Below are 12,547 nucleotides of genomic sequence, written 5' to 3' on the forward strand. Positions count from 1 at the left end.
TTCCCGTTTGAAATTGCTTTACGATTTCTGTAAGACGCTGCAGAACCAATCCACAGAACTCCACCTGCTCTGATCCTTGCTCTACATGAACTAAACAGATGACTCTGTCTTGTAACAATGTAATTCTCAGGAATGAGGCAGCACCCAGCAAGAGGGAAGACTTTTCCTATTTAATGTAAATCAATTACTGCCTGATATTTATTTTTTTGGCCATGCCATGCTGCTTATGGAATCTTAGCTCCCTGACCAGGGACTGAACCTGCTCCTTCAGCAGTGAGAGCTTGGAGTCTTAACCACTGGACTGCTAGGGAATTCTCCTGCCTGATCTTGTATGAAGGGACCTTTTTCTGGAATCAAGACTTCAAGGATAGGAAGGGTGAGGCTATTGAGAATGACCTTCCCTGAAACAATTCTGACTACATTTAATTTTGATTGTGAAGACACTGCTCACCCTCCGAGTGCACAGCACTGGGCTAGGCACTCAGGCTATGAAGAGAAATGAGAAGATGTCTCACCATCTTCCAGGAGCTCCCAGTGTATGCTGTTTTCTCCATCAACTGGTTAATTCCCCCTCATCCCCCAGATCTCACTTCAAACATCATGCCCTTAGTTTTCTTCCCCAAACCCCTTCTCATAGCATCTTTTGTAAACATCATTGGTTGTAATTACACACTTACGTGATTATTTGCATAATGCTTGCCTCCCTCAATACTGTAAGATCCATTAAGGACTGAAATTATGTGTCTTGTTCACTCCCACTAGCCCACTGCCTGGCACTGCAGGCTCTCAATATAAACCTGCTACATTTAATGAATGAAACAGAACAAACACAGAGCTATGAGAACTACAAATATTAACATTACTCTGGCCCCCTCTACAGTCCATTCTCAGTGCAGCTACCAGCCCTTTTGAAAAGGTAAATTAGACTAGTCACTCTGGCTTAGAATAGGTCCTTAAGCTCTGCACCACTGAGTCCTTATCTGTCTCTCCAGCGCAATCCCTATAATGTGCACCCTCTACTCTGCTCAGCCACATAACCTTCCCTTTCCTTAACCGTGCCAAGCCCTCTGCTGTTGCTACTCCCTGTCAGGAATGCTTTTCCCCTGTGTGTCCACCTCTGGTTCCAGGCTACCTCAGCTCTTAGCTCACAAATGTTATCTAGAGATTATCCAATTTAAAGTAACTCCCCACCTCCGGCTATCACCTTCTTGGTTTCTCCATACCACCTCTTAAAACCTAATATTATGTTTCATCTGGTTACTAGTTCCCTGTCTCTGCATCAACATGGTTCTGTGAAGGCACAGATCCTGGCTGTCTTGCTCAGTGTTCTGCTTTCTCAAAATCCCTCGCGTCTAGAAAATCTGGCACATACAATGGAAGAGTTCACCGAACCTCAGGACTCTATGAAGTCTCCTTGGGGAGGGTACAACGTGCGTTAATAAGCCTTGAGCAGAGGACGCTTGGCAGATGGCTACTGCAGTTGAAGCAGTCAGGCGGACAGATGGAATACGTGTAGTCCGGGGCTCATGAGGTCCTCCGGAATCCGAAGCCTGAGTTCAGATCCCTCCTCTGCAAACAGGAGAGCATAGCCAGTTCTTGGCCCTCCCGAACTGTGCCGCAGACAAGAGCACTGAGGATGAAACCCGTGAGCGACGGTGCCAGGTGCACAGGAGGCGCTGGCTGGACGCCGATGCCCGGATCCGAGGGCACCAGCACGGATCCCCCTTCCCCGCTCACCTCAGTGCGCCGGCCGCCGTTTCCCTCACCGCCAGACTGGGATCGAGCAGCAGCGGCCCGAGGCGGCGCACGGCGTCCCGGCGAGCCAGACCCGGGAGCACCGGCCGCTGCTGCACCAGCCGGGCCAGCCCCGCGCAGGCGCACTCGCGGACCTCGGCGCTCGGGTGCTGAAGCTGCGGGACAGAGCGAGTGGTCAGGGGGACAGCAGAGCGCACGCGCAGGGGCGCGGCGGCAGGGGCGCGCGGCACGGCTGGGGGCCTCTGCGCGCCGCCTGCTCCCCCGCCCCTCCCCGCGCGGCCCCGGCGAGCCCTCGCCTCACTTTTTCCAGCAGTTCCGCCGCTGGCCCGTCGTCCTCCTCTGGCTCCGTCCCGTTCGCCGCCGCCGCCTCGGCCTGACAGTCGCCCGTAGGCGAGAACTGAGGTCGCTTGAAGCGCTTCGTCCGGCTCTTGCCCATTGCGAAGTCCGCTGTGGTGGAGGTGGGGGGTGGGAAGACCGAGAGAGGAGGGGAACAGCAAGACGAGGCAGGAGGGTCTTGCAACCTAGGGGTTTACTTGCCGCTGCTCAGCTGGGCCGGATGACGGCCCGCGCCCACATGGAGAAGCACTGCGCGTGCGCGTAGCGAGTCTGCGGCGGGGGCGGGGGCCAGCCGCGGGGAACGCGCAGGCGTAGAGAGGATGGTGGGCGGGGCCAGGCCTTGCGGAGAGGCAGGTCCTGGGGACCTGCTCGGAAGAGGAAAGGCTAGGTTTGAACGATGGTGCCGTCTCCGCCTCTCCTCAGCTAGTGACGTGTATCAAGAAACTGAATCTGCCAAACCTTTACCTATTTCCATAATAATCGAGGGCGATTAAGGGTACCTAACTTGCCTAACCTTAGTGAGAGGCTTAAAAAAAAATACCATGTAAAGCCCCTAACTCCAAACCTGATATGTATATTATCAGTTCAGTTCAGTCGCTCAGTCGTGTCCGACTCTGCGACCCCATGAATCATAGCATGCCAGGCCTCCCTGTCCATCACCAACTCCCGGAGTTCACTCAAACTCAGGTCCATCGACTCGGTGATGCCATCCAGCCATCTCATCCTCTGTCTTCCCCTTCTCCTCCTGCCCCTAATCCCTCCCAGCATCAGGGTCTTTTCCAATGAGTCAACTCTTCACATGAGGTGGCCAAAGTACTGGAGTTGCAGCTTTAGCATCAGTCCTTCCAATGAACACCCAGAACTGAGCTCCTTTAGTATGGACTGGTTCGATCTCCTTGCAGTCCAAGGAACTCTCAAGAGTGAGTAGGTGCTCAAAAATATTATCCTATCCTATCCTTTGTGCTCAGTCCTGTCCAAATCTTTGAGACCCCATGGGCATGGAATTTTCCAGGCAAGAATACTGGAGTGTATTGCCATTTCCTTCTCTAGAGGATCTTCCCTGATCCAGGGATCAAGCGCACGTGTCTGGCATCTCCTGCATTGGCAGGCGGTTTCTTTACCACTAGTGCCCCAAAATATTAACGATGATTTTATTCTGCGCCTAGTCCAGGTCCTGTCCTAGACAAGGTCCATATATTGGTCCATAAGATGGACTCCCTAAGAAGTTGCTTAATCTTCCTGCCTCAGTTTCCTCATCAGAGAAATAGGGATACTAATAATATATACCCAATGGAGTTGTAATGAGAAAAACTGTTCTAATGTTTGTAAGATACTAAGACAGAGACAGGCACAAAATAAGCATGATATAAATGTTTGGTTGAAACTTTTACTTAACAGAAGGATTCTTTCACAAATATTTACTGAGTACCAGGTGCAGTGTGGGGCACTGAGATAAAGCAATAACCAAGACAGATATGGACCCTACCCTTGTCCTCATGGAGTTGACAGTTTAGTGAGAGGTGATGAATAACTATTTCATTACAATTATGGTAAGTAGTAAGAAAGGAGGAAGGTATAGGAGAATCTTATGTACTCTTTATAATTATGTGTATATATTGAGCACCCAATAGATACATAGCTTGCAGGTCAACAATGTATGGGAGAAAAGTTCCACTCCATGCAACCCTGCCCTCAAAAAGTTGACTTTCTAGTAAGGGAAATGATTAACTACTTTAGTATATTTTGGAAAATAATCACGAAGGTGTAACTAAAGTTGTAAAGAAGCTCATGCCTATCAAAGACCAGCTTTAGGTATAAGGAAAAGTTGAAACCCCAGACATACACTGGTAACCTTAACTTCCTAGATCTCTCTTATCTGGTTACTGATCTGCATACCTCCCTGGTCCAGGCTATTGTCTGCTCTTGTCTTGACCACATGGCCTTCTGGCCTTGCCTTTCCCAGTCTGCCCATCTATAGAGCAGCTGGAGTGATTTTTTTTTTTTCAAACTGAATATCCTTCCAACTTTCTCATATGTGTTCCTTTGCTTGAAACCTTTCAGTGGCTTCACTTTCTCTTAGGACAGGGATCGAAACCTTGGCTGGCTGCAGTGTCTCATTCCAGCCTCCAGCTTCATCTCGTCACCTCTTGCATCCAGTCCTTTAGCCATCCTCCAAAGGCCCAACCTCTCTCCTGCCTTAGAATTTTGGGCAAGCCCCAGATCTGACCCGTGTCCTGGTGAATGCAAGAGTTGCTTCATAGGTTCCTCCTCTGATTTTGAAGTCTGAGATGGATCTCTCTTGAGATGACATTTATCTTGTCCCTTTGCTTCAAAGCACAGTTCAAAATTACAACTATACACAAGTGAATTTAAGTTACAAGTATGCCCATGCTCGGCCCAACCGCACACTGAACCTTGAAAGGATAAGACTGCCTGTTTTAACACACCACTGTCTTCTCAACACTGGCTGAAACCTGGCACAAAATAAGCATGCCATTTTTTTAAATGAATAGAGACCACCCTGATGCTGGGAGGGATTGGGGGCAGGAGGAGAAGGGGACGACAGAGGATGAGATGGCTGGATGGCATCACCGACTTGATGGACAGGAGTTTGAGTGAACTCCGGGAGTTGGTGATGGACAGGGAGGCCTGGCGTGCTGCGATTCATGGGGTCACAAAGGTCAGACACGACTGAGCAACTGAACTGAACTGAATCAAGAAAGAGTAGGGCAAGCAATCTAGACAGAATAGGGAGAGACAGATTCTTGCTATTTCTCCCACTGTAGGGATGAGTAAAAAAAAATAAAGTTCAAAACCTTAAACCCAGGGAGAACTTTGGGATCTATTTCATTACTATTTCCTGTGAGAAATTAACATTTCTGCTAAAAAATGAATAATGAACTATTTAATGAGAGTTGGACCATAAAGAAGGCTGAGCGCTGAAGAATTGATGCTTTTGAATTGTGGCGCTGGAGAAGACTCTTGAGAGTCCCTTGGACTGCAAGGAGATCAAGCCAATCCATCCTAAAGGAAATCAACTCTGAATATGCATTGGAAGGACTGATGTTGAAGCTCCAGTCCTTTGACCACCTGATGCAAAGAGGTAACTTTTTGGAAAAGACCGTGGTGCTGGGAAAGATTGAAGGCAGGAGGAGAAGGGGACAACAGAGGATGAGATGGTTAGATAGCACTGCCAACTCAATGGACATGAATTTGAGCAAACTCTGGGAGACAGTGAAGGACGAAGCCTGGCATGCTGCAGTCCACGGTGTCACAAAGTCAGATATGACTTAGCGACTGAACAACAACAAAAAACTATTAGTGAACTTAGGAGCCCTTCCAGAACCCACATCAGTCTTAGAGGCAGTGCAACCTTTAACCAGTCTGCTGCTACTGCTAAGTCACTTCAGCCGTGGCCGACTCTGTGCGACCCCAGAGACGGCAGCCCACCAGGCTCCCCCATGCCTGGAATTCTCCAGGCAAGAACACTGGAGTGGGTTGCCATTTCCTTCTCCAATGCAGGAAAGTGAAAAGTGAAAGTGAAGTTGCTCTGTCGTGTCCGACCCTCAGCAACCCCATGGACTACAGCCTTCCAGGCTCCTCCGTCCATGGGATTTTCCAGGCAAGAGTACTGGAGTGGGGTGCCATTGCCTTCTCTGTAACCAGTCTAATAATCCTTAAAGTGAAAGTGAAAGTTCCTCAGTCATGTCTGACTCTTTGTGTGACCCCATACACTATACAGTCTGTGGATTCCCAAAGCCAGAATACTGCAATGGAAAGCCTTTCCCTTCCCTGGGGATCATCCCAACCCAGGGATCGAACCCAGGTCACCCGCATTGTGGTCAGATTCTTTACCAGCTGAGCCATAAGAGAAGCCCAAGAATACTGGAGTGGGTAGCCTGTCCCTTATCCAGTGGATCTTCCTGACCCAGGAATTGAACTAGGGTCTCCTGCATTGCAGGCAGATTGTTTACTAATTGAGCTATCAGGGAAGCCCTATCTTTAACCAGTCATTAAAACAAAAAATCCAGCCAAGCAATAATTGACATGATCAATGTCAGTGATCCAGTCAATCATCCATATTCCTACAAATTGTCTTTGTCAAGAGGGAATTTTTGAATTCAATTGCATAGAATCCTCCTCCCTTTTGAGACAATAAAAATGCTTGTAATCAATTATCTGCAGACAAATTTTGTTTCAAATAAGAATGAGCCGTTTTCTCAGATTCCTGTTTCTCACCTATCACAAGGTTGAAGGACAGGGAAGCCTGGTGTGCTACAGTCCATGGGGTTGCAAAGAGTTGGGCACAGCTTAGCGACTGAACAACAACACAACTACATTTTGGCAATTATAAATAACGCTGCTATGAACATCGGGGTGTGTGGATCTTTTAAAATTAGTGCACTCTATGTATATATACATATATATACATCAGTTCAGTTCAGTTCAGTCACTCAGTTGTGCCCAACTCTTTGCGACCCCATGAATCGCAGCACACCAGGCCTCCCTGTCCATCACCAACTCCTGCAGTTCACTCAAACTCACGTCCATCGAGTCAGTGATGCCATCCAGCCATCTCATCCTCTGTCGTCCCCTTCTCCTCCTGCCCCCAATCCCTCCCAGCATCAGAGTCTTTTCTAATGAGTCAACTCTTTGCATGAGGTGGCCAAGGTACTGGAGTTTCAGCTTTAGCATCATTCCTTCCAAAGAAATCCCAGGGCCGATCTCCTTCAGAATGGACTGGATGGATCTCCTTGCAGTCCAAGGGACTCTGAAGAGTCTTCTCCAGCACCACAGTTCAAAAGCATCAATTCTTTGGTGCTCACCCTTCTTCACAGTCCAACTCTCATATCCATACATGACCACAGGAAAAACCATAGCCTTGACTAGACGGACCTTAGTCGGCAAAGTAATGTCTCTGCTTTTGAATATGCTATCTAGGTTGGTCATAACTTTTCTTCCAAGGAGTAAGCGTCTTTTAATTTCATGGTTGCAGTCACCATCTGCAGTGATTTTGAAGCCCCCCAAAATAAAGTCTGACACTGTTTCCCCATCTATTTCCCATGAAGTGATGGGACCAGATGCCACGATCTTCGTTTTCTGAATGTTGAGCTTTAAGCCAACTTTTTCACTCTCCACTTTCACTTTCATCAAGAGGATTTTTACTTCCTCTTCACTTTCTGCCATAAGGGTGGTATCATCTGCATATTTGAGGTTTTTGATATTTCTCCGGGCAATCTTGATTCCAACTTGTTCTTCTTCCAGCCCAGTGTTTCTCACGATGTACTCTGCATATGAGTTAAATAAGCAGGGTGACAACATACAACCTTGACGTACTCTTTTTCCTATTTAGAACCAGTCTGTTGTTCCATGTCCAATTCTAACTGTTGCTTCCTGACCTGCATATAGGTTTCTCAAGAGGCAGGTCAGGTGGTCTGGTATTCCCATCTCTTTCAGAATTTTCCACAGTTTATTGTGATCCACACAGTCAAAAGCTTTGGCATAGTCAATAAACCAGAAATAGGTGCTTTTCTGGAACTCTCTTGCTTTTTTGATGATCCAGCAGATGTTGGCAATTTGATCTCTAGTTCCTCTGCCTTTTCTAAATCCAGCTTGAACATTTGGAAGTTCACGGTTCATGTATTGCTGAAGCCTGGCTTGGAGAATTTTGAGCATTACTTTACTAGCGTGTGAGATGAGTGCAATTGTACGGTAGTTTGAGCATTCTTTGGCATTGCCTTTCTTTGGAATTGGAATGAAAACTGACCTTTTCCAGTCCTGTAGTCATTGCTGAGTTTTCCCAATTTGCTGGCATATTTAGTGCAGCACTTTCACAGCATCATCTTCCAGGATTTGAAATAGCTCAACTGGTCCATCACCTCCACTATCTTTGTTTGTAGTGATGCTTTCTAAGGCCCACTTGACTTCACATTCCAGGATGTCTGGCTCTAGGTGAGTGATCACACCATCGTGATTATCTTAGTCTTGAAGATCTTTTTTGTACAGTTCTTCTGTGTATTCTTGCCATACACACATATATATACACACACATACATACATATATATACACACATGTATGAGTGCATACTCATACATTATATGTACACATACGTATATGTGTGTGTTATCTATGTATACACACCCAGGAGTGGAATTTCTGGGTCTGTTTTTAGTTTTTTGAGACCTCCATACTGTTTTTCACAGTGGCTACACCAGTTTACATTCCCACCAACAGTGTGCAAGTGTTTCCTTTTCTCTATATCCTCACCAACATTTATTTGTGTTCTTTTTGATGGTAGCTCTGATGGTGTTATGACAGGTGTGAGGTGATATTTCACTGTGGTTTTAATTTAAATTTCTCTGATGATTAATGATGTTGAGCATCTTTTCATGTGTCTATTGGCCATCTGTATGTCTTCTTGGAAAAATGTCTGTTCAGTTCCTCTGCTCATTTTTTAATTGTGTTGTCTGTTTATTGATGTTGAATTGTTTATTTAGTTTGGATATTAACCCCTTAGTAATATCATTTCCAAATATGTTCTCTCATTCAGTAGGTTGTCTTTTCTTATTCTTTAGGATTTACTTCACTGTGCAAAAGCTTTTAGGTTTAATTAGGTCCCATTTGTATATTTTTATTTTTATTTCCTTCGCTTTAGGAGACAGATCCAAAAAAATATTGCTACAATTTATGTCAAAGTGTTCTGCCTATGAACACAACATTGTAAAGCAACTATACTCCAAAAAATTAATTTTAAAATAAATAAAAAAGAACAAAGAAAAAAGGAGTTCTGCCTATATTTTCTTCTTTCTAGAAGATTTATAGTTTCCTAGAAGTCTTCTTTAAGCATATTTATCCTCTGACTAAATTTCTGTTCCTCCTTTAAACCAATGTTTCCATCTTCCTGGTTCCTTCATTAAGGAACTGATGCATGATCACTATACGTTTATATGATAAACACAAAAATTTAAACTTGTTGAAATCATCCTTTGACAGTGTTTATTCAAGGCTAGCAAGGTGTTCACCAGATATGAAGTAAAATGGCAGGTTACAGACCAGCATATATAGTAAAATCCCATTTACAGAAAAGCACACACAGAGGGAATGTCTCTGGAAGTATATATACCAAGGGCTTCCCTGGTGGCTCAGATGGTAAATACTCTGCCTGTTATGCAGAAGACCTGGGTTCAATCCCTGCATCAGGGAGGTCCCCTGGAGAAGTGATGGCAACCCACTCCAGTATTCCTGCCTGGAGAATTCCATGGACAGAAGGAGCCTGGTGGGCTGCAGTCCATGGGGTTGCAAAGAGTAGGACACGACTGAGTGACTAACACTTTTCTTTCACATATATAGCAAAGCGTAACTTGTGTTTGACTACGGGGGAATTAAAGGAGATTATCTAACTATCTTACTTTTGAAATATTTTATTTTGGAGGTTTTCTAGAATGAGCAGGTAGTCTTTGCGTATATTTTTTTTAAAATCATGAACAATTTTAAAAAGAATTGTGATTTGACTTCTCTGGTGATCCAGTGGTTGAGAATTCGCCTGCCAATTCAGGGGACATGGGTTTGATCCCTAGTCCGGGAAGATTCCACATGCCTTGCCACAACTAAGCCTGTGTGCCCCAACCACCAAAGACTGTGCACCACGGAGCCCGGGCTCCTCAACAAGAGAAGCCATGGCAAAGAGAAACATACACACTGCGGTGAGGAGTAGCCCCCACTCGCCGCAACTAGAGAAAGCCTGCATGCAGAATGAAGACCCAGCACAGCCAAAAAGACATAATTTGTTTTAAATGTTAAAAAAAAGAAAAAGAAATGTGACTCAACTTCCGGATGGAGTCCCTATTCCTTTCGTATTACCCCACACCTACCTGCCACAGGATGAGCGGCTGCCCCTGGAGCCAGACTCTGCCCCGCTCAGGGCTCCTCCCACGATTCCCGTGTCTAGATCGGTATTTCGTACCTTTTGTTAAGATCAATACCATTAATATGAATATTGTGGACTGTTGTTTCCAGGTTAGCTGTAGCACGAGTTCCATGTAGTGTAACAGTCTTAATGTTTGTAGAGTTCTTAGAAATTTCTCACTTTAAAAACATTGTAATTTTCCAAATAAACCCATTTAATCCTATAGTTCTTTTTTCTCCCAGACGGGCAACACTTTCTTCCTGTTGGTAGTTGCTCACTTTCTTTGCCCAGCTCTTTATGAATCCAGTCTAGGTGCTTCGACAGTCCGCGAGGCTGCAAAGAATCACTCGTGACTGAGCGACTGAGCACAGACCACAGACCAAGCTCTCCAGTGAGGAGCCGGTATATTCCTGTGTGTTTTTTAAAATTCACTTTTTTTTTTTCGGTCTTTTTTATTTGGCTGTGCTGGGTCTTCCTGTGGAACACGGAAATTTCCATCTTCGTTGTGGCACGTGGGTTACTTGTGGCATGTAGGATCTAGCTCCCTGACCAGGGATGGAACGCAGGCCCCCTGCCTTGGGAGCAGAGTCTTAGCCACTGGGCGACCCAGGAAAGTCTTCCCATTTGCTTTTAAATGAGCTTGTCAAGAACTAGCTTTAGGGCATCTAAAGATTATTGTATTTTCCTATATGTTTTATTTGTTTTAACCGATCATGGGATAATATCACTTCAGATAAGTAACTGTGATTATAAAATTTTGCTTTTTCATTACCTTCTAAGCCAGATCAAAATCAGGGTTTATCAAATTTTCAAGTAAAACTGAAAGTAAGGAATTTTTTTAGATGACTGACAGCTTTTTTTGTGCATCTCAAATGTTAAAAAAAAGTTACAAACTGACTACCTAGGGAATCTGTATCATATGTGATATAACATGCAAAATCATATGAATTAAAAGATCATGGTTAATGATACCACATTTTACATCCAAAAGAAATATATAGCCTTGAAAACAAGTGGGGCCCTGTGGGGCTCCCAGGCACAGAGGCCTTTCTCTCCCCCATTTCTTGTAGGCAAGACTCCAGCCATTATGACCTTCCCTGGGTTCCAAGGGTCAGACTGGAACAGCTGCTAATCAAAGGAGGAGCAGCCAACACATAACACCTGATGCAGGATTAAGGGTACCCGAAAAGCTCATCAAGATTAGGAGACTGAACACCTGAGACTCTGCTCACACCCTAATCTTGTCAGAGACCCCACCTTTGACCCACTAACACAAAAACCCTCATCAAGTTCTCTGGGGTAGGGGCCACAGTTTTTCGAGGCAGAGCCTGGTGTGTCTTCCTTGGCCTGGCAAAGCAATGAAGCTGTCCTTTCCTACTTCATTCCAAACTCTGTCTCCAGAATTTGATTTAGCACCGATATTATAGAGAGGCTGAGCTTTTAGTAATAGCCTCTCTATAAAAAGTTCAGGCTTAAACTGTCATTTCACGTTTAGCCAATAGCAAAAGTGACAAAAATAATACCAATTGCTGATATAGCATTTCAATTTTTTTATTTTGTCCTAGCAGGTTAAAACTTTCTTCAAATAGAGAACTAATATTAAAAAAAAATTTTTTAAAGAAAGCTGAAACCTAGTGGTCTTGCCTAAAATGAGCCAAATTGATTTTGTGTTGTAGGATATTCACATTTCTGCCCTTGAAAACTATTGCCTGCTTTGTTGGCTGTTTGGCCAAAATAAACACTATGAAAAATACCTAGATTAGAACACATAATTTCTACCTCATAGGATTTAATCCTGAGTCGCCCTAAATTCCATCGAACTCAACCAGCCTTTGTTGTTGTTGTTCAGTTGCTAAGTCGTGTGTGTCAGACTCCTTGTGACCCCATGAACTGCAGCATACCAGGCTTCCTTGTCCTTCACCATCTCCTGGAGTTTGCTCAAACTCATGTCCCTTGAGTCCATGATGCTATCCAGCCATTTCATTCTCTGTTGACCCCTTCTCCTCCTGCACTCGATCTTTTCCAGCAAAGGGTCTTTCCCATGAGTTGGCTCTTCGCATTAGGTGGCCAAAGTACTGTAGCTTCAGCTTCAGCACCAGTCCTTCCAATGAATTAAGCCAACTTTTTCACTCTCCTCTTTCACTTTCATCAAGAGGCTCTTTAGTTCTTCTCCACTTTCTGCCATAAGGGTGGCGTCATCTGCATATCTGAGGTTACTGATATTTCTCCTGGCAATCTTGGTTCCAGCTTGTGCTTAAAACTCAACATTAAGAAAACTAAGATCATGGCATCTGGTCCCATCACTTCATGGGAAATAGATGGGGAAACAGTGGAAACAGTGGCAAATTTTATTTTTGGGGGGCTCCAAAATCACTGCGGAGAAGGCAATGGCACCCCACTCCAGTACTCTTGCCTGGAGAATCCCATGGACGGAGGAGCCTGGTGGGCTGCTATCTATGGGGTTGCACAGAGTTGGACGTGACTGATGCGACTTAGCAGCAGCAGCAAAATCCCTGCAGATGGTGACTGCAGCCATGAAATTAAAAGAC

At 45.1% G+C, this 12,547-nt stretch overlaps 1 protein-coding gene across 2 annotated transcripts in view; it reads right to left on the reverse strand.

Annotated features, from left to right (window-relative positions):
• HEATR3 (HEAT repeat containing 3) overlaps positions 1–2,354 on the reverse strand; it is a 36,228-nt gene extending 33,874 nt beyond the window's left edge. Inside the window, exons 1-2 of one of the 2 annotated variants that reach the window (XM_018061951.1) lie at positions 2,057–2,354; positions 1,738–1,910 (exon numbers count right to left, since the gene is read on the reverse strand). In XM_018061951.1, coding sequence (XP_017917440.1) covers positions 1,738–1,910; positions 2,057–2,191 — 308 coding nt within the window. In that variant the 5' untranslated portion in view covers positions 2,192–2,354. Of the gene's footprint in view, positions 1–1,392; positions 1,560–1,737; positions 1,911–2,056 lie in introns of those variants that run through there. The other variant, XM_018061952.1, reaches the window with a different exon arrangement.

The sequence above is a fragment of the Capra hircus genome, chromosome 18 (assembly GCF_001704415.2).
Source record: "Capra hircus breed San Clemente chromosome 18, ASM170441v1, whole genome shotgun sequence".
NCBI classification, from domain to species: Eukaryota; Metazoa; Chordata; class Mammalia; order Artiodactyla; family Bovidae; genus Capra; species Capra hircus.